General features: G+C 43.4%; 2 protein-coding genes across 4 annotated transcripts in view; one reads left to right on the forward strand and one right to left on the reverse strand.

The window, feature by feature from the left end:
• LOC115320367 (membrane-associated protein Hem) overlaps positions 1-3,294 on the reverse strand; it is a 40,722-nt gene extending 37,428 nt beyond the window's left edge. For 2 of the 3 annotated variants that reach the window (XM_040504143.2, XM_042289405.1), the window contains exons 1-2: positions 2,973-3,291; positions 619-729 (exon numbers count right to left, since the gene is read on the reverse strand). In XM_040504143.2, coding sequence (XP_040360077.2) covers positions 619-729; positions 2,973-3,077 — 216 coding nt within the window. In that variant the 5' untranslated portion in view covers positions 3,078-3,291. Of the gene's footprint in view, positions 1-618; positions 730-2,972 lie in introns of all 3 variants that reach the window. The other variant, XM_040219215.3, reaches the window with a different exon arrangement.
• Positions 3,295-3,730: 436 nt separating this feature from the next.
• Positions 3,731-20,750, forward strand: LOC8034277 (UDP-glucuronic acid/UDP-N-acetylgalactosamine transporter). Its single transcript, XM_029974876.4, has 12 exons — positions 3,731-3,986; positions 4,536-4,569; positions 6,181-6,267; positions 9,117-9,184; positions 10,403-10,474; positions 10,996-11,064; positions 11,147-11,249; positions 13,951-14,043; positions 14,236-14,382; positions 15,078-15,160; positions 17,584-17,655; positions 20,613-20,750. Exons 1-11 carry the CDS (start codon positions 3,811-3,813, stop codon positions 17,630-17,632), a joined length of 981 nt encoding a protein of 326 aa, XP_029830736.3. The 5' UTR covers positions 3,731-3,810; the 3' UTR covers positions 17,633-17,655; positions 20,613-20,750.
• The last annotated feature ends 439 nt before the right edge of the window (positions 20,751-21,189 follow it).

Genomic DNA, 21,189 nt, shown 5'->3' on the forward strand with positions numbered 1-21,189 from the left:
AACAAACAGGCAAGAAGCGTCTCAGCGGCATGTTCAATCGTGCTGAAGACTTGAATTGCCTTAGCTCATCGCTGTCCAAAAGCTTTGCAGAACAATAGTTTGCTTTTACACCACTGTTTTTCCTATGTTTTCTTGTTCTAGGGTACTGCAGACTACTTTTTTCCCAAAACGAAATACTACATAAAAATTTCCCCCAAAAAGTGTTAAACAATAAAACTCCAACGCAAAAAAGAAAAAAAAAAGTCATTTAAATATAGAGTTTGAAATTGTTTTCAGTGTTTTTCTAAAATAAATACAACAAACTCCTAGATATAAAAAAAAAAAAAAAGGAATTTGACAGCTGTGCAAGTGAGTCGTGCAAACTGGCATTGAGCCCGAGACGTAAATTCAGGGTGGTGAGTCAAGCATCTAAGTTTTCAAAGACACAAAGAGTTTATTTTTTAATCACTTTGTTGACTAGGTTCGTAAGCTTTGAGCGTCAACAAACCAGTTCGTCCGGAAGCCGGCATATCTACATTTTGACAATTGTCTCGGCCGACTTAAAAGCTGCTGCAGGAAGCTCGAAAAAGTTTCCATTGTCGGCGGCACGGCAGGAAGTGGAGTTCCACGGTTACTCACGCTGTTTCCTCTGATGTCGATGTTCGGGAATCGGCGCACGACGTGTTTGATGGCCGACTCGAGGTTCTTGTCCGACAGAAACGACGGCTTGGACTTGGCGTCGCCGCATGCCTTTGCGGAGAGAAGACACACTCATGGTCAAAAGATGCCTAACGTCACTGGGACTTTCCATAGCCCCTGCACACTTCCGGTTCACGTATATTTTTTTCATTTTTTACTCATCATTCTTTTATCGTAAGAGTGAATTAAGTCTGACAGTGCTACAAGTGGCCATTTCCAAAAGATAGCATGTATATTTGAGTTCGCAAGTGCTGCCAAACTCACCATCTAGTTCAGAGCCGGAAGTGGTTGGGGGCTATTTGCACACTGGCGCCACCATATTTCAACTCGTGCGAGAAAAAGCGAATAGGGGGTATTCACTGAGCACCATATTTGGGGGCGCTGTTTAGAGCGCATGTTCGAAACGAGCCCACATTAATAGGCTGCTAAGACCGGCAATCTTGATGGTGTGCAATGCACGTTGCAAAAGCACCACGGAAACTCGCCATCAGCACATGCTCAGCGGTTGCGAACACAGGTATACTTTCTACAGTGAATACTTTCTACTCAGTGACTGGGTAAGAACGGAGGGGAGGTCCTTTAGTAGTCTCACCTTCAGCATTAGCTTCAAATCATTTTTTATTCATCTTCAGTAAACAAAAATTACAGAAGGATCCATTGGCGGATTTTTAGGGAATGCGTTAGCATGACCCTTGGAAACGCCACACAAGTCCCCCTTTGGGAAAAGCTAACGCTGACCCCTTCACATTTCTTGTCTTTATTTCCCAGAGGGGGACGTCTGTGGCATTTACCAAGGGTCATGCTAACGGATTCCCTACAAATTTATCGATGGAACTTCCTGTTATTTGTTTCGCTCCTTTTTTTGTACTCTGCCTGCCAAAGTATGAGATGCCTTTGGATACGGTCATCCATATTGCTCGTGGAAAGAATCACATCCATACCACTCGTGGAAAAAACCGCATATGCGTCACTCGTGGAAGGAACCGCATCCATCGTTTTAACTACACACACACATCACAGCCCACGCACCGCTACTACGGAAACCCAGAGCGAAGAACAACTGGCGACGGCAGAGCAGCAACTGAGCATGCCTGCATTCCCCCGCACTGCGGCGCAACACCTTCATGATAACAAAGCCATAGTGATGAATGAGATGGCGTCATTAGAGAAGGCTAACGCTGGGCACAGAATGGACACGACGATTCTGTCAAGGTTAGGCTCAAACTTGACTTGAAGCCAAGCTTTGACACAGCACTCATTTCCAATCCGTGTTCAGCGTTGGCCTCCTCTGATGACGCCATCTCATTCAGCGCTACGGCTTTGTTATCTAGGAGGTGCTGCACGGCATCTCCACCTCTCTGGTTCCACGGCAGCTGTGAGTGTGACTTTGACGAAAATAAAAGGGCTCGTTTTGACGAAAAGTTGACGGTATCTGTCAGTTTGTCAGTGCCGGGGAGAGAGGGAGAGGATGATGCGTGCTAACGTCAGTGCTTCGACCAATGGGAGCGTCGCACGCATCACTATCACTCTCCTCCTCCCTCTCTCCCCGGCGCTGACAAATGAAAGACACCGCCAAGTTTTCGTCAAAACGTGCGTTCTAATGCTAATGCATTAATAACAGCACTGTATATTGCATCTGGATCCTTCGCCATTGTGGCCGGTTCAGGATCCGTACACGAGTACATAAATAAGGGATGCGGGACCGAATATTGCAGTTATTTACATACTGTTTCAATGTTAACTGCATAACTTGGATAACGCTTCAACGCCTCTCGCACGTGCAAGCGCAGTCGATGAACGGCGGAAGGCATTGGGCGGGCGCGTGCTACATGTCGATAGAGACGTCCTGATCTTTTTCGTTTTGTGGGTACCTATGTGCCGCTAACGATCATAATGCGCCCGTACCTTTCGCATTACCCCAAATAAGGTTACTGATTTATAACAGAACAAAACAAAAACGGTTTCAGGCATAAAGGGACTTTAAAACAGTGCAAAACACGGAGAGGAATCAGTCATGTTCCGCTGTCATATCCTAACAAACCACCCCTTTTTGTTTGCTAGCAGAGTAGTTGCAAGCTAGGAAACTGTTAATTAGTCAGTGATTGAAAAAAGAAAAAGAAGTTTAATATGTGTCTTTTATTTTTTTTTAACAATTCCACAGTCGGTGGAGTCACGCAACTGAGGTATCGACACGCCCAAATACATCATACACAAAGGACGATGTTTCGATGCCGCCTAGCCAAAGGACACCCATTTTTCGTCCTCAAACGAACGTGAAGTTGTGCGAAGAGTACCTTTTTGATGTTGTAAATCCTGGTGAGCATCCCAACGCCTCGGTCATTGAGGATGGTCAGCTTTTCGGCGATCCTCTGCTGACTCACTTGGAGGGACCTCGCCATTGGGGTTCTGCGGCTCCGGCAGTGGAATGGACGAGGTTCTACCTTTGGGTGCGAGCACGCAGATAATTTACCCGGTAAACATTATGGGGAAAGTCGAAGCTTTCCCGACTTCTTTACGCCGCACCACAAACACGAGACAACAACGGGATGCTCTCATGAGAATCCATTTTGCAGCGCCGATGACTGATGACCCGTACAAGCTACCCTGCCATGCTCATTTATAAACAGGCCCGTGTTTTGTTGTAGTTTAGAAACTTCCCGATATCAAAGCGTAGCGCGGCAGAACGTCCAATTCAGACAATTGATTTGTACACCCATTTGGAGTTAGTCATGCAGGTGCCAAAACCACTGACAAAACAATGAATTCTTTAATTAAAATGAAATAATTTAATAACTAACAAAACCTAACCCTAAAATAAAATAAAAAAAATTTAATTGATCAAAATGCAGTACCCATAAACTTATGGTTTGTGCTTCAAAAACGAATCTTAAATTAATTTAATCTTATTACTATAAATACTCCTAAAAGCACTTAATTGTTTAAATAAATTAAAATACAGTCATACTCGCGCTAGTGGCGCAAGTTACCTTCTGATTACACTGAAGTCATCTTGATGTTATCTACCTACGCGTGATAACTTCAGTTTCGGTTTCCGCTTCCGTCCTTCAACCTGTACGTTGGTATGCGTGTCGCGTGTGTGTCCCCGCCGCGGCCCGCTCAATTCTGGCATGAATGAGTGTGGACAAGAAACATCGTCCTGACGCCTCGCACTGCGTCACTATGGAAGAGGCGCAGGCGGCGCAGGTGCCGCAAAGTGGGCCCTATCTCAGACTACTATCCGCCCTGTTCTACGGGCTCATGTCATTCCTGATCATAGTCGTCAACAAAATCGTGCTCACCACTTACAAGTAAGTGTCGCAATAGTTGACCCATTGCTCAGCTTGGAAACAAGTGCTAAACTATTTTCGGAGCTGTGAGAAGAGTTCCTGGACCTACGAGGTTTCTTGCAAAACAGTGATGTCTTTCGCTGACCCAGGTTCATAATGACTGATCTGTCGGGACACTTCAAGACTTGTCATCTCCAGTTTGACTCTACAAAGGCTCTGATGGTGTTTTGCTGTGCTCGTATATTTTATGTATGGATATATAGGAACCAGTTTTCATGTGGGCAAAGTTCCAACCACTTTTGGTTTTAATTTTCCTTTTCAGTTGGGTGCGAGCCAGGCGTACCTGTTCGTGCATATATGTTTACTAAACACACGGGCACACATGCTACTGCTTCAAGAATTTGAACAAAATCGTTCCATGCGATCCACATGTGTGCTGCACCGAAAATACACTTCTCTAGCTGGTCTGCTTAGTTTTGGGGACTGTGCAACACTAACTCACATGCTTAATAGTAAAACAAATAAATTGCATCTCTAATATTCATTTTCTGTTTTTTTTCTTGTTTTCAGCTTTCCTTCACCACAGGTTTTGGGAGTTGGCCAGGTAAGCAAATTTCCGGGCATGTTAGAGTAAATTCTCAACTGCTAAAATCGCAGTATGTTTAAACACAAAGTACAACCTGCGAGTCAGGGGAGGCAAATGTAGCAGGCGGAGAAGAAACACATGTAAAGGCTTGTGACCTCAGTCGTCAAAATTCTCGCGCATAGCATACAGTGCCGATATCCGTTGCTTTACAGCTGGTACTGAACAGGATATATGAGATCGTAGTTTCAGCTGCGAGTCTGAGATCAAAAGGCAACAAGCTAATGAAAACATTGTCTTAATCAACTCCGAGAGAGACATTTGAGGAAAACGCAGAGGGACACACCAGGATAAGATTTCTTGAAGGCATGCATTTACAGGTTGACTTCGATTTAGACTGGTCATGTTGGTTTCATCTCTGTAGAGAAGCACGCTGGCAACTGTGGCATGACTGCTAACCTGGGCTCTTCAACACAAATCATGCTGTAGTGATTACAAAAAAAATAGATTAAAAAGATGGCAGCATAGAGGGACAACATGTCTATGTTGTCGTCTTTCAGATTTCTAGCTTCTACCAATTTGCACTCATAAAAACCCTCATTGCATAAAAGCTCACCGGTGCAACATCCGTCCCAATCGTAAATTGCAGAGGTGTTATTAAAAGACCAGTGCACACTTTACATTTTTTTCCAGTTCATCCTCACCCAAATCCTCTCACTTCTTCGCCACACTTCTCTTCTAAGTTGACGTTATCCCATTTGAGCAGAGTGCATTAAGTTATTTCAAAGTCAAATTCAGTTAATTTGCTCCTGTTTTGGGGTGGGAGTCATAAAACTCTCCCCTCAAATGGGGGTGCAAAACAAAAGACCCCTTTAGTCCCTTCTTTAGCATCTTTGACGCTGGACTCCCTCAGGGTTTGGGGAAGAAGGGAACTACGAGGGGCACTCGTAAAGTTTGTATTATTGGAACCAAAAATTAAAAAAAAAAAAAAGTGAACAAAACGAGCATCAACACAAGTGCACGTCTTTCAGCACAGCATATACATTGCGTGCTATATTACCGCAGAATTCCACTAGGGCGTCGAAACAAAAATGGCACCACACATCGGGAAAGTTGAAGCGTGTGCAGTGATCCATTCTCTATTTGAAGGGAAGCAATGCCAAGGATATGCATTCCAAACTGGTGGCGGTGTTTGAGGACAACCCAGTTTATGACATTGTGGTTAAATGGTGCAGACGCTTCCAGTGTGCGCAAACAAGCGTCATTGAAAGCATTTCAGTGAGGACGACCAAGTGATTGCTGAAATGGAGCGATTCCTTGGCACTCAAAACGAGGAGTTCTATAACAGTGGCCTCTGGCAGGTTGTTCGTCTCTGGCAAAAGTGTGTGACTTTGGGCAGTGGGTATGTATAGAAAAACTGTAATCCTACCCGAGTTTCACTGCTGAATCTTTATTCCTTCGTGACAATAATACAAACTATGGTATGGGTTTATTTATAACATTGTTTGAGCAATTAAGGCACTAGTGTTTTAGGGTTTTGCCATGCAGTCAGTGAACATTACTACAGTGCCACACTGACCGCTTTGCTGGTCTGTATTTCACTTAAGTTGTGGGTGCACTTTTATTTTGCAGATGGTCGCTACTATAGTTACCCTATGGACCATGAAGAACCTACGAGTCATTGATTTACCCAATTTTTCTATGGCCGTTTCTGCAAAGGTGAGGCACGAGACGAAAACGTCTGTGAATTCACTGCAACATTTGGTACATAGCAAAATGTTTTCAAAAGGCCACTGCATAATTTCGAGCGGCATTTCCTTGTATAGTTATTAAGTTCTCTTTTAATTTTTTTAATTTTTTTCGTTTAGTCAAAGTATGGCATACCAAAAATATGAAGAAATAAAATTTTAGGGCATTGGTAGAACTTGTTAGTTTTATATTTTGATGGTCACCAAACTGCACTGCAGGTTTAGTGCATAGACTGGTAAAATTTAAAAATATGGTTAAATGAATAAATTAAGTGCTATAGCTAAGTCCATTTGGCATCCAATAAAATCGTAAAAAATGCCTCAAACGAAGAAAGAAAAAGCTAACTGACAGGGCCTGTTTGGAAACCTGCACAGGCATTGTCTTTCCCTTGCTTGGCTGCCTTTTATATGGATGCCATTTCCAGCTGCTGCACTCATCCCTGACGTCATGGCAGCTGCAGCACACAAGTACACCCAAACGATTGGGCTTTGAAAGGCACCTGTTCGTGGAGAAAGCCAGAATTTTTAAATTTATGGTTGGATGCAGCAAGAAAAAAAAAATTAAGGAAGGCAAAAAAGCAGTGGTGTTTTCTTGGTTGTGTGTTCTTTTCCTTGCTAAGCCAATTAGCAAATTAGACGTTTCTTTTATATTATGATTCTTGTTTGAACCATTGTAAGAAAACACAGCGATATACACAATCAAAAATGGGAAACACCTTTAATTGAGGAATAACGCAACATGCCGCTGCAAAAATGTGCGAACAAAAGATAAGTCTTCCCTAATGGTTGAATGTATCTTTTACACTGTTGAGAAATGAAGTCTAACAGTTGCAGCTTGTCATTGCATTGGGTAGGTCGTTGTAATTCTTGAAGGTGACTAAATATTAGAGCATGTGGAGCATGATAAGAACTTGTTTTTCTAAATATTAACCATGCCTCAAACTATCTGGAAAAGAAGGCAGCTGGGCATTTTTAAGCGAATTGCAAACTAAAGCAGATTTGTTATATTTAAGGTCTCGCCAACTTTTGTCAAACACGAGGTTCGATTGGTTCGGCAAACCTTTAAACATGTTGCAAAGTTCAATGAAGGTTGGCTTCTAGACAGTGTTGCCAGGCTTCTAACTGAAGATTTCGAATTTTGGGAAGCAAATAATTTAGCGAGTAGTTTATTTTATATTTTATAAATTGATTCCCAATGTTTACGGAATATAAAAGCAAAAATAGGTACTTTTAATGCATTTGTTAGTTTCACTTTTCCTCCGCCAGGTGGTCTCAACTTGTTTTCAACTTTTCGCACATGTGCAAAGAAGATTAACTTCATTTGAACTTTTGTCAAACATGTTTTTAGAAGTTCGACAATGTCGAACTCGCCTGAATAGAAGTTTGCATTTAAACATGGAGAAACTTTATTCCTTAGCTTTTTAAGCCACCGAGGAATAACAGTTTATCATTTTCTTGCCAGAGCCAACGACATAAAAGGAAAGAACTGAAATTTAGATGCCGATCCCATGCATTCCGCCGGGTGAATGAACGAAAATGGCGGCCCTCCATGCTCAGCTGGGAGCAGCCGGGAGTTCATGTGCTCACGCCTCTCGCTCTGCGCCGCGGGCTGATTGGCTCACTCGGGAGGGGGGCGTTCCGGCGGCTAAATCATAGACTGGCCAAACTCTCCCTATATACGGCTCTGGAAAACATCATTCCACGGCGCCCCCTGCTTTCTGCTCCAACACGCAGAAAGAGGGGCTTGTCACGACCTTTGATTCGATTTTTAATAGGAAAATCGGCTGCACATGAATGTAATTTTGGGTTTTTTCGGATGCTTAGAACCCGTGTGATCACTATAAATAGACAGCCTCGGAATCCACTTAATTGCCCCACTTAGGACCCGTAGCTTTCTAGTAGTCTTATCTCTAAAAGCACGAGCATATGTTTGAAGTTAGAAAAAGCGGGACAAAGTCCTCCGACAAAGCCCTCCACTCTGTCCACTGTAGCAGAGTGAATGCCAGGGAGGAAAAGACTGGTTTGTTTTGCTCTTCTATATCTGCAACAGACTATGGTATGCTTTTAGGCTAGAAATCTTATCTGCATCTCACTGTTTGGCCTCAGAATTGCCACTAAAAAGGTTTTCGAGTGCATTTCTAGGGCACCTTTCTCATCTACATGTTTGATCTTACAAAGGTGCAGTAAAGAGGTTTTCACTTTGATATTCTTAGATCGCAAACTTGGCCTACAAAGTGCTAAAAAAAAGTAGAAAAAATGAAGTGTTCTTTTATGTATGTCTTACATTCATATAAAAAGAATGACTCAAAGCCAAGGGTGGCGAGGGAGCAACGAGAAAGGATGAGAAGGAAAGAGTCTGGTTATAATGAACAGACTAATTGTGTACCAACATAAAGGCTCAGCTGTTCTTTGGCACATCCAAAATAAAGAATCGGCCTAATCAATCTCGTCCTTGGCAGCCAGCAGGGGCGTTTTGGTTTTGGGGGGCGCTGGACTTTGTCAAGCTGCGAGTACGCAGCTTTTTTCCAGCCCCCTAGTCCCAAATGTAATTGTTTGTGACTTAATAAACTGATTGATTGATTGATTGAATAGTGATTAGTAGGTAGGTGTAGCCTTCCTTTCCTCCTCTCCTCATTCCTGACAGTATTGTCTCTTTGATCCTGCTTTTTATTTGGAAGTGGAGAGTGGGCAAATTGTTTTTTACTTTTTATAAGTTTGGAAGCATCCGGATTAAGTTGCTGCCTTCAAAGGACAAAGTAACATGCTTCGTTAGTGCCCTTTTGACGAGAAAAAGAAAAGTGAGTTCCTCTTTTTATGCAGGTGTTTCCACTGCCATTGTTTTTTGGCGCTAATCTGGTCTGTGGCCTTGGCGGCACCCAAAAAATTAGGTACATATTTTTTGTCTCCTGGGGCCCTAAACTCGTCAAACACAAAGTTTGGCCCGAAGTTGACGGAGCGCACCGATTGGCCCATCATGACGATGACTTCGCGTTTTTGTCGCCGACGTCCAATCAGCGCACTCCGCGAACTTTCGGCTCCAACTTTGTGTTTGACGAGTTTAGGGCCCCTAGAATATCGAAAAATAAAAAGAAATGTCACACTTTTTGTGTTTTTAAATGTGAATGAAAGTTAGAATGAAAAAAAAAAAGTAATACAGACGGCTGGTTTAGAGGCCATCTGTTGCAAATGACAGAGTATCACATTTGTGAACTGTGACACCTGTTGGAGAGCGTTTCCTACTTTCTAAGGGAGTGAATATATCACGGTAAATTTGCTGGTTTAATATGTTCCACGGAGCCGATTTCACAGTTGGGGGGTTAAGCCGGCTCATATGGGCCCTGCGGTCAATTTATTTGCCCAATCAGTTCCCTGAAATTGTTTTCTAATTGTTAAATGTGAAAAACGAGTTTCTAGCACAATATTTGATCTAGCAAAGCAGTGGTTCTCAAATGGGGGTCCATGGATTCTTTGGGGTCCTTGAAGCCTTAAGCCAGTGGTTCTCAAGTAGGGGTCTGCAGTCCCTTTGGGGTCCCTGAAGGCCCTCCTGGGTCCCTGAAGTCTTAGACCATCAGTCGAGACTCGAGCCAAGCATTAAAACTTTTTCTCTCGGTGCCGGCCGCCCCACAAAGCTAAACAGACCAACCGATGCATACTGAGTGAGTAGAATGGACCATTCTGTTTCAGGGCTGCAAAGTTGGTTTGCAAGCACTTAGTAGTTTCCTTCATTTAACCTTTCGTCATTGCAATCGTTGAGTACCGCCCCCTGCCCTCCGGCAGATGGGTCTGCCCCGTCACTTCCGCCGATCCAGGAGGGCCCCCTGAAAGATGCGAAATTGAGAATTACTGTAGTAAAGTATGTTGCTGGGCTAGTTTGTGCATTTTTCGGTAGAGGTAAAGTAGCACGAATAAGAACAGGCAAGTAAGTGCCTGTCCTAGTCTTAGCACTATTTTATTTGTGCCAAAATATAGCACACTCGCATTTGAGGTGAGTTGGCCCGAGGCTTACATTAGTGATGTTTGTTCAAGCCCGATGGTTTTGCATGTGCAATATTATTAGAGTGTGCGAGCCAGTAAACTCGACTTACTGCTCTCTACTACGTTTGCAGCCTTCCCATGTTCACGGCGCTACGGCGGTTTTCTATCATGATGACCATGATTGGGGAATACCTTGTGCTAAAGTGAGTGTGTGGCGTCGGTGGCCGAATTCTTTCTTCGTCTCTCGGCCCCACGATGTGGGTCAATCTGTCCGGCTACAAAATCGAAGTCAAATTCGTCACTTCCTCTAGCATTTTTAATTTTATGCAAAGATACTATTTCTTTGGGAGTTTACAAAAAGTTGGAACTTTTATTGAACCCTATACACCTTCTCAACTCTGTTGTGTTGCTCTTCAGCTTTGCGTGCGTGTCCAGTCTGGCATCTAAAAAGTACTCAAAGTAAAGTACAAAGTAAATGAGAGGTTATGTACTTCAAGTAAAGTGGTAACTAGAGCGAGTGGAACATACTCGAAGCAAGCGCAACATTGCATAATAAAACGACTCCCCGCTAGTCACTATTTATTTACGGGTACTATCATTGCTTAGATGGCATACAATAAGAGTGGCGCAATACGAAAGGCACACTAATCACACTAAAAACCTCAAGTACAAATGGAGTCACCCGTCGACACTCGACGCATTCTGGCGGTCACTCTCTACGCAGGAAAATTCCACAGCCAGGCATTGTGATATCGGTAATAGCCATGGTTGGAGGTGCCATGATAGCAGCAAGGTGAGCCGAATCGGCACATGTGTGCGTGTGTGTGTGTACGCCTACGATTGACAGGTTGGCGATGCCCGTTTACGTTGCGCAGTCGGGATTTGAGCTTCAATCTCAGCGGCTACACGCTCGTGTTGCTCAACGATCTCTTCACCGCCGCCAACATCATTTGCGTGCGGAAGAAACAGGACGCCAAGGTAAGCGATGCCAAAGCCATTTTGAGTTTGATGAACGATGCCGTTCGCGACTCCAATTCACTGTAGGTGGCGCCGCTCGTTTTCTAAAATAACAGTTATAGTGAGGGTCGGAGATGCGTACCAGTATACTAGTTGCTGAGCCTGACTAGTGTGCTGGCTTCACTGAGCAAGAAGGAAGCTAGGGTGTTATGAACGCAAGTCACTTCTTGATCCTGAAATTAAAAATGGTGTTCAGCGTAATATTTATGTCAGGAGGCACATTCTAAATCTGGAACGAAACCGAAACTAACCTCTATTTTAACTTTAATTTCTTGGAATAGGTGTTAACTTCGGATTCTTTCATAACTTAAGATGTGTCTCACAGCGTAGTTATTATGCTAAAGCAGTTGTTTGTGGAAACTTTATTTTGTAACATGTGTGATCCGTGCACTCAAGTTCAGTGTCTCTTCATAGACAGGGTCTTTCATACAGCTTAGAGGTAATATAGAATATTGTATTTGATGAAAAAAATCAGTGGTGATATTTGTGTGTCCTTGCTGCTATTTCTCGCTCAGATAATTGTTGCTTGAAATAATGAACTGCGGGCCTCTAAACGGGTTTTTGAGTACTTAGATGATTAATTGCTTTAACATTATTCCCAGCGCAAGAATAACACAATTCGAATTTTACGGAATATCGCCACAGGTGATGAGTTTAGAATATGTTTACAAAACACATAAATTAATAAACACTGTTTTTCCTACAAAAACCCAAAGACGGAATCCGAGTCAGAAAGCAGAAATGTGTGTGTGTTTGTTTTGTTAAAAACGTGCGACACATAGGATGTTATATTACATCCAGTGTTTCAGTGTTTGCCTATCTTGATAACGATGTGAGAATTCTCCATATGCTAAAAACAGCACAAAATGAGACCTTTCTGAAAATACTATTATGGTTAGATGGCATATTTTTGTGATCGTGGCATCTATTCGGTGGCCACAGTTTGTATTAATAATTAGGATATTTTAGTACATAGTTTTTCAAGCTCTAATATAATTTGTTGCTTATTACCTAATTTCAAAAACAGGTATGGCAATCAAAAGTGTGCACATTACCACCACTGGTGCTGATTGCAGCATTTTAATTAACGAGTTATAAAATGAAAATACTCTAAAATCAATGAAAACATTCTAGTAAAGCTGAGAAATTCATGTAAAATTACATTAATTGTGGGTAAAGCATATGATGCTGTCAGATTTGTGACTTTTGACAGTCGGCAAAACTTGCAAAGATGTCACCAATCCTTTCAAACAAAAAACTCCCCACTCACTCAAAAAAAAAAAAAAATTTTTACAAAACTTTTTAGAACGTTTAGTTTCTTTCAATTTTACGCACCTTCGTTTTGCCAATCTCAGCCACTCCAGTTGGAAGAACCGCCTACTTGCTCGCACGTCTGCTCACTGCTGTACATTTCGTTGGTGTTGGAAACTGGTGAAACAGTAATGAGTTTCAGTATTACATCTACGAGCAAACACAAACACTGTGTTTGTGTTAGCATTGCATGTTTTACACTGCACGTGTGCGGAGCCCAAATTCACAGTCTTAGATTGGCACATGGCGACGATGCGCATGTGGAGCACGCAATCCTAAGGCATACGCAGAGCTCTTGCGTTTGCTTCGGTCTACAATACCGAAACTCTCTCGTAAGGTACAATCCCGTAGCGGCTAGAGCACTACATTGAAACAGTGAAGACTGCCGTTTGCATTCGGAAATGAGATTTCCCGAGCCATAATAGCGAGCAGTTCCGCCGTGCCCGCCGAGCGGGAGAACCGGGAGACCATTGCCAGAGCACTTCCCGTTTCCGTTGGGGAGGGCGAGCAACGAGCTGGAGGCACGAATAGTATACGGATCATTCTGACCCATTGGTACGCGGTTAATACTCGGCTCCCACATAATGTCTGCGAACTGTGCTGGCGGCCATTCCTATTTATTCTTGCCGAGAAAAACTCGACGCAAAATCTGTGCTGCATAAAGTGAGCACTCGGCAGCAAGGCCACTCACTGCAATGGCCCCCCGATCATGTGAACATGTCTGCAGACGTTTTTTTTTACGACCAACATGACGGAACTGTCTGCGAGGAAGAAGAACTCTTCAAACAGTGTCTGCAGTCTGTCTTTTGTACGACCGCAGCATCAGCGCTAGCCACACGTCAGCAATGTCCCGAACCAGCCCAGATTCTGGATTCAGCGGGACACCGCATCTAACAGACTTTCTGAGCAAGAATTCAGCGAAGCAGATGTCCACGCGAATGCACGGTTGCAATTGTCACACTGTTTATACGGTGCGATATGCGACTATCGAATAATTTATAATTGTTGAGCTTGGGAAATGACAGCAGTCTGAGAAGTCTGAAGAAAATGTGCGTAACCCGAAGTTTCCGGTAGTGGCGGTGATGCTGAAGCTACACAACGGAGGAACATGTCCATAAAGAATCTGCGGGACCATTTTTATCGGTTTTAGCCTTGCGCCGCCAGTCTACCTTAACTCGCACATACTAGTTGCCGACCAAGGGAGAACGACAGGGAAGATTGTCGGTCGTCTCGCCTCCAGCACCAGCTTCGTACCCGGAGTAACGCTTCGGCGTCCTTCAAGTCTCGAGCGTGCATGCCTTGTACCACGTGAGAATTTCTGAGGCGCTTTTATCTTTCCTTTTCTTTCCAGGACCTGAGTAATTACGAGCTGCTCTTCTACAATGCCCTGTTCATGTTGGTGCCCCTGTGCCTTCTCTCCTGGTCCCTGGGAGACGTGACGTTGGTGAGTCGCCGGCAAGTCGAAACAACCGCCGCGTTGCGACGTCGCGCGTTCCACGCTCCCTGATCTTTGTCAGCACGACCGACCTGTAATTTTTTGGTTCTGTCCCGATTTTGAGGAATCCGGTTTGGGTTTTGCTTTTGGGGGGTTTTTTGGGCGTACACCAGAAACACTGAACCCTCCTTGCGACCGTAGGCGTGGCAGTTCCCGCTGTGGGCAGATCTCGGGTTCCTGTTGTCGTTCCTGGCCTCCTGTTTCATGGGCTTCCTGGTGATGCACGCCACGATGCTCTGCACCGCCCACAACTCTGCCCTCACCACTACCATCGTGGGCTGCCTCAAGGTGGGCCTCGGACCGCCTGTCACCTTTTCGTTCGTGCGCTAGTAGCTTCGAGTTGTCGTATAGACTAAACCAAGCTGCCTGAAACTGTAGGAAATTGTTTTAAAGTATTACATTTCTTCTTACGTTGTCTAATTGTCTTTTAGGAATGGAACCATGTAATCAAACAAAGTGTTTCTTTCCCTTTCGTGTTTCAGAAGTTCATTAAATTGAACGTTGCCCAAGTTGGCAACGTTCAATTTAATTTTGTTATCAAAATGGGTGCCCCGTTGCAAGTAAAGCTTAGGAGGCATTGCTTATAAAGGGTATATTTTTTTTTAGGGTCTATATGTACTAGCTGCAGCACTTTCAACTTTAACATTTGGTTGACCCATGCCACCCCTTTTTTGCGTGTAATAACTATCGTAATTGTCATTAAGAATGTGTATTTTTAGGACGCTGCGGGAGGTGACCATTCATAGTTTCGTTACAACAAAATGATATGGTTCTTTGCTTTTGGTTCATGCTTCAATAATTTAGAAACTCCAGCGGGGCAAAGGCCCCCAAAGTTTTGACAGGCCGGATTTTAGGGAACTTGTGGAACCCATAGGTGCACATTGTCGTTGTTCTTAGCCTCGTTTAGACCAGGAATGGCAATTCTTACATGATGCAGTGAGATACGCTGCAACAAACTGCATCAACTTCTTTGCTCTGTGTAGAACATCATCACGACCTACGTGGGCATGTATGTCGGAGGGGACTACATCTTCAACTTGGCCAACTTCGTGGGCCTAAATATCAGGCAAGTTGTGCTCCCAAGGCTGCCAATTCCTGCCATGACACTTTTTGGAGTTGTCACGCAATTTCATAGTCACTTTAGAAAAATATCCACAATTGTTTTAGATACTTAGCTAAGCTTTGTTCAAGTTTCACAGAGCTGTCACCTATTTCAAGTGCTGGTCGTCACGTTCTGAAGTTTTCTGAGTGGCACTTTTCTCAGATTTTGTTTGTAGCACAATCTTTAAAACAAGCCAAAACTAGCTTTTTTTTTTTTCTTTTTCGAATTGTAGTTGCTATGATTGCCGCAGTTTAGTAGTAATACTGTTGTAATGAAACTGCCCATTCCCCGACAATTTAAGGTGGCAACGGCGAGCTGTTTTCCTGTAATAATATGCAGGATGTGAAAAGTAGTCAATCGTTGTTTTTCTCTTTGTTAGACACCACTCCACGATTGCAAAACTGCAACTAAAAACTGCCTTCCGTCAAACTTAACAGTCAAAAGCTGCAGGATCCAAACGAATATAATCCAGTAAACAGAGATAATGGAGACAACTGCATCAATCATACTTTTCCTCATATTTAATTTTTTTTAGCCTCGAGTGCAGCTGCGTTTACGTGAGAAGTGTAACTGATTGGCTCGCGAACAAATTCTGTACTCCTGCAACATTTCGATCGGCAAAAGAAATGCTTAGTGGGTGGCTTTATTTGAAATCAAACATGCTTGTCAAGATGGGTCTTTGGATTTAAAAAAAAAAAAGAAATATATGCAATTGCCCCATGTCTGTAAAAAAACAGTCACTTTTTAAATAAAAAAAAATACTGTACAAAAAAATGTTAAGTGGAGCAAGGTGAAAATTTGTTTTTTACGCCGTGATTTTTCTACCCAGTTTTGTACGCTGGTATGAATACGGAAAGCATACAAAACTGACAGTAATTTTTTGCATGCGTGTATAACATGCCGACTATTTTTTAGTTCGAAGAAGAATACTTTAATATTTCTTTTTTACTGAGGTAAAAAATGGCCAACATCGTCTCTTTGACAATTTGGTGGCATATTCAGAGCCTTGTAACTCATGAATTATTATATTTGTCGCTTACCAAATACTATGTGGGTGTTGTCCTATACATGGCCTATCAACAGGCAGTAGTTTAGTTTATTTTCATGAAGTATTTTATATAAAATTTTAGATATCGTCAAAAATGAATTCACCAATATTTTAAACCCGCTTTATCAAAAAAAAAATTATTTCGTTCAATTTTTTTAATATTGCCGTCGATCATATAATCTTTTAATTTGCTCGACGCAATTTTCCCCTTTTTTGCTGTATCTTCTCTAGAAGTGATCGAAATCACGCCTACGTTCTTGGAACGGCCAAACGCAGTTTCCGCCGGTTGGCTTTGCTGCAAAGGTTATACTGCTCATTTTTGCGTTAAAATGCAGCGGGTAGATTTATTTTGTTTGAGAACACTCGTGCTTGGCTACATATTCTATTTTGTTTGTTTCGTAACGATGCCAGCTGACATTCCTTAGTCCGATCATTAGCGGTGCAGTGGATGTTCCATTATCCGGCATCTAAAGCCAGGGCACAGAGGGAGGAGAAAACGGAACGAGCTCTTCGTGTAGCCAGACCAGGGTCACATATCTGTTTGTGCTACACACAGCTTGTAAGGCGTGAAGCACCTCGCCACAGTACACGATTTTTGTTCGCAGGACGGCTCCTTGATACAAACGTCGAAGGACCGTTGAAAAAATAGAAACAATGACAAGAAGCGTTGCACTTTTCGACTTACCGGGGAAAGAAATCAATAAGTTTAGGAAGCACAAAAAATAAGAATGGACCTGAGTAGGTGCTCGCAAAGGATTATGCTCCTCACATGTGTGGTGCACAGTTCGTGAGCCAGGCCAGGAACCTAAGGTGACATGTTGTACGGTCTCCCGCAATATGCAAGACACATTCGCCGATGTTGTTCATGTAGCGGTGCCAAATCCACCTTGGCTGGGCGCGCTTTATTTTGAAGGAGAAAATAAAACAAACCTTTATTTATTCCAAAACCCAAGCAATGTGTGCCTAGCCAAAGCGAATCTACCATAGCCACCTAAAACAAAATTGGACTAAAAAATAGTCGGCATGGTATACAAGCTCTCAAAAAATTACTGTCAGTTTTGTATGCTTTTCGTATTTATACCAACGTACAGAACTGGGTAAAAAAATCACAAAGTAATCAAGAAACTTTGAAAAGCGGTTTTGTTTGTTACTTAAATAGAGCAATTACATATACCGTCTATATATATATATCTTTTTAATCGAAAGACCCACTTTGACAAGTGTGTTCGATTTCAAATAAAACCACCCTAGTATGAGTGTTTTTTTGTTTTTTTTTGTTTTTATGTTTTGAAAGCTGGCTTGTTTATTATGTACCTTTTTTTTTTTTTTTCTCCTACAGTATGGCAGGAAGCCTCCTGTACTCCTATCTGACCTTTGTACAGAAATAGGAACCACTGAGGTCGCATGTCGGGTAAGGATCATTTCGTGCTGAGGCGGCTGCGAGAGATAAGGGTGCTCAAGCACACGTCGCCGCACTTCCATGTGGAAACATACATTGTCCTAAAATTTAACTTGAGATGTAGACGTGGGGCAGTTAGAAGTTTGCTCTGCCTTTGAATTAGTGGATCGTAATTAGTGGCCTGCAAGTTCTTGCGCGTTGACATTTTCAACGAAGGTGTGACAGTGGCTTGGTATGGCTTCAAATTTGGTAAGCGCAAATACTCTTAGTGGATTTTAAGTTTGAATCGAATTTGAAGTGATAGCAGTTTTGGCCAAATATTTTTGAATAGAATGTTGATTAGTTTCTCCGAGCCTCTTATTAAACCCAGCTGAACTTGTGCATTGCACTTGTCCATTTTAAGCTAGTTTGAATCTGTAACTATTTTTATGAACTGGGGCCTAAGAGAGTCCAGTGCCTACATTGGAACGGCAAGTAAACGAGGCGTTAGGCGTAAAACAAAGCCTAGTCGGTCCCAGGTTAAGAGCAGAGTGGAAGCTCCTCCCACTTTAGCAGAGGGAATGCTGGAGAAGATGCCTCCTCTGCTAATGTGGAACTTTACTCTTAATCTGTCACTTACTAGAGCTATACCTAATTGAGAGCATTTATAGTTCTTCTCGCTATATGAAAGTACCCTTTCTTCAATCTCAAATACAGAAAAAACAAAAAAACAACCCCCCAAAAAAACAGCCTGACGATTGGTTTGCACAGGTTTTGGGGGAATCTCTGATTAACGTATACTTCCCCATAATAGCCACAGTTTAAATTTGAAAATTGTATTGCAACGTAGCTATCAACTTTCACCAAGCTTTTGTTTCATCTTTAAAGGGACGGTGCAACGATATTCAATCGGAATGTTTTTCACTTTACACGAGCTTACTGGCACTAGTGGGACTCAAGGATACTCGCACGCAACGCCACTGACCAAGAAACTCCTATGTTTCGCTGTAATTTCGAAAACGAAACCGAGTGTTATCGTTCAATCTCTCCTTCACAAAACTTGATGACGTAGCTGGGCGGTAGCGGTACTGCCCAGTGACGATATTCGAATGCGGCTCATAGATTGTACCCGAGCATGGCGTGGACACTCGATTTGGGCTCGAGAAGCATTCGAGTAGTGGCCCGTGTCCAATCGCTGCAACGACGACAACAGCCAAACTATAACAATGTCTGGAACTCAGCGCATGTCCTGTGCCTTGCCAACACCAGCGCGTGGCTATGATCAACACTGACGGCATATAATCGGCTCCAGATCATGTGGCGGCTTGTTCTGGCTGCGAGTTGAGGGGGTGAAGTCTGCTCGTTTTTCTTTATTTTTTTCTGGGACTTCTATTGCGTGGGGTGAAAAACGAACGGGTATTTCACAGGTCATTAACGTCAGGGATCTGTTCTAAGCGGTATTTGCGCAAAATACAAAAATCGTTGCATCGCCCCTTTAAGGGGGGACACTACCTGGGAATGTCAACTTTTGAACCGCTCACTCAATCGGCGTGATATTTGCGGGTGGTGTTTGTAGCCATATAAAAGGCGGGCTTGCTAAGTTTCAGCCCTGTGAACCAATTTTATGAGGTACTGTAACCCCAGAACGAAGTAAAGCTCAATGAATTTATCCTCGAGAAATGGTGTTGACAACCACATATGTTTCTGGTGGGATGCATACTGGAATACCTGTTGCCGGTTAAAAATAAAGTCTGTCGATAGTTTCATACTGAAATTATAGCTTTTATTAAGTGAAATTTATGCCAAAAAGTGGAACGGAGAAAAACACCTTCAAAGTGCTTGACCCTAACTTTTCCTTTAGCATTGGTAGACCACAAATAGTTTATAAAAAAATAACCATACAGTGTAAACAAATGAAACTTTGTGGGAATACTCTCTAGATGTTGGCGGACGTAAATATGGCATTTTTCAAAATGCCATATTTAAATGTTTTTTTTCCTGGGTCATGTCCCCCTTAATACACCAGGGGTGTGCATGCAGCATCCCGCTTTGAAAGTCTCCAAAGCATGCGGCTGCAAAATCTGTACTTTAGGAAGTGTTGATTGCAGCGGGTGAACCCTGTGAAGCATTCTTTTTACCGAGCACCGGTGCCCTGTGGAGAAGCAACACCCACGGAGGCAAGCTTTACGGGTGTTGCTTCTCCGCAGTGCATCGGTGCTCGGTAAGAAGTGCGCCCAATGGGTCCAACTAGAGTTCCTGTATAGGCTCCCTACAGGAGCCACAGTTGTGCGTTCATTCCCGTAGCGCCGTCTTTCCTGCACGGCATGTTGATCCCGCGCCCGACGTGACTGAATTCAGCGAATAGCAGCGCCGCGCATTCGAAGCGCGCGGCAGACTCAAAAGCAGGGCAACGTATGCTGGGGCGTGTGCAACGTCTGCTTTCCTGCACGGCATTTGATCCAGCTCCTCATGTGATCAGATCTCGGAGAATAGCGGCGTGGCACCACATGGAAAACAGACACGCAACTCTGGCTCCCGTAGGGAGGCTATACAGGAACTCTAGGTCCAACCTGCCGCGATCGACGCGTAAGAAGAATATGAATGTCGCATAATCTTAAGATGGATGGATGAAAATTGGTTATACCTTTTGTATTTGGCACTAGCTTGCACCACTTAGTCTAGAAACATTTATGCCCCTCCCCTTTAAATTTTGCTCTAAACTTCGTCGCTCCTTAAATTGGCTGGTTCACCAATGTTCGGTATAACCAAACTTCTCCTTGTTATCACCCTTCTTGAAACACGGGACATAAAATTTCTGCAGCCGAGTGCACTGCTAAGCCTCTTTGTCGCAAAATCGAAATAATGACCTTGCAGTGAACCGCCTTCCCTAAAAAAGCAAATTTCTAGCATCCGTGGTTTTCTTTCGCAGTTAATTATTTAGCTTTTGAATTGACGTGGAAGCCACACATGGGTTGCAATTACGTTTGCAGGCTACATGCATCCCGAAGGTCCGCCACCAACTGGTTTGGTGTCGGTCTGCGACCGGATCGAAGAAGGCCGACGGCATCGACGCCGAGAGCAGATTCCAGACGTGGTGCCGAGGACGACCGATCCTCGTCTTCTCCGAGCCACCCCCGTCAGTTTATTTATCGCGTCATTATCTCTCTACAGGGCTGCAATTCGTGCCGTTGTTCCTTCGCTCGTTGGAAATGTCATTCAGTTTTCGGACGGAAAAAGTCAATCTGTGCCGAGTATTATTTTGCTCTCCCGATCCGCTGGAAATTCTCCCATTCGGCGGGAAATTCGGCGTCCTCTTTCCGTTTTAATTTCAAGTTCTCATTCGTGCTAAAGCTTGCCTTTTAACCCTTTGACGGTCGTCGCCGCCGGTTACACATTTGAAAGTTCCTGCCTAAACGCGAGAGTGTGCTCACCGTGGGAGGCGTTGCCATCAGTCATGTCTTTGGCGAACAATAACCGTTATATTTGTACGGTGGTTCGCTTTGCTAGGCTATTTATAGTTTTCAAATTAGACGCTTTGCGCACGTGATGCTCACTTCGCGCATCGGG

The sequence above is a fragment of the Ixodes scapularis genome, unplaced genomic scaffold (genome assembly GCF_016920785.2).
Source record: "Ixodes scapularis isolate PalLabHiFi unplaced genomic scaffold, ASM1692078v2 PGA_scaffold12__126_contigs__length_90152505, whole genome shotgun sequence".
NCBI classification, from domain to species: domain Eukaryota; kingdom Metazoa; phylum Arthropoda; class Arachnida; order Ixodida; family Ixodidae; genus Ixodes; species Ixodes scapularis.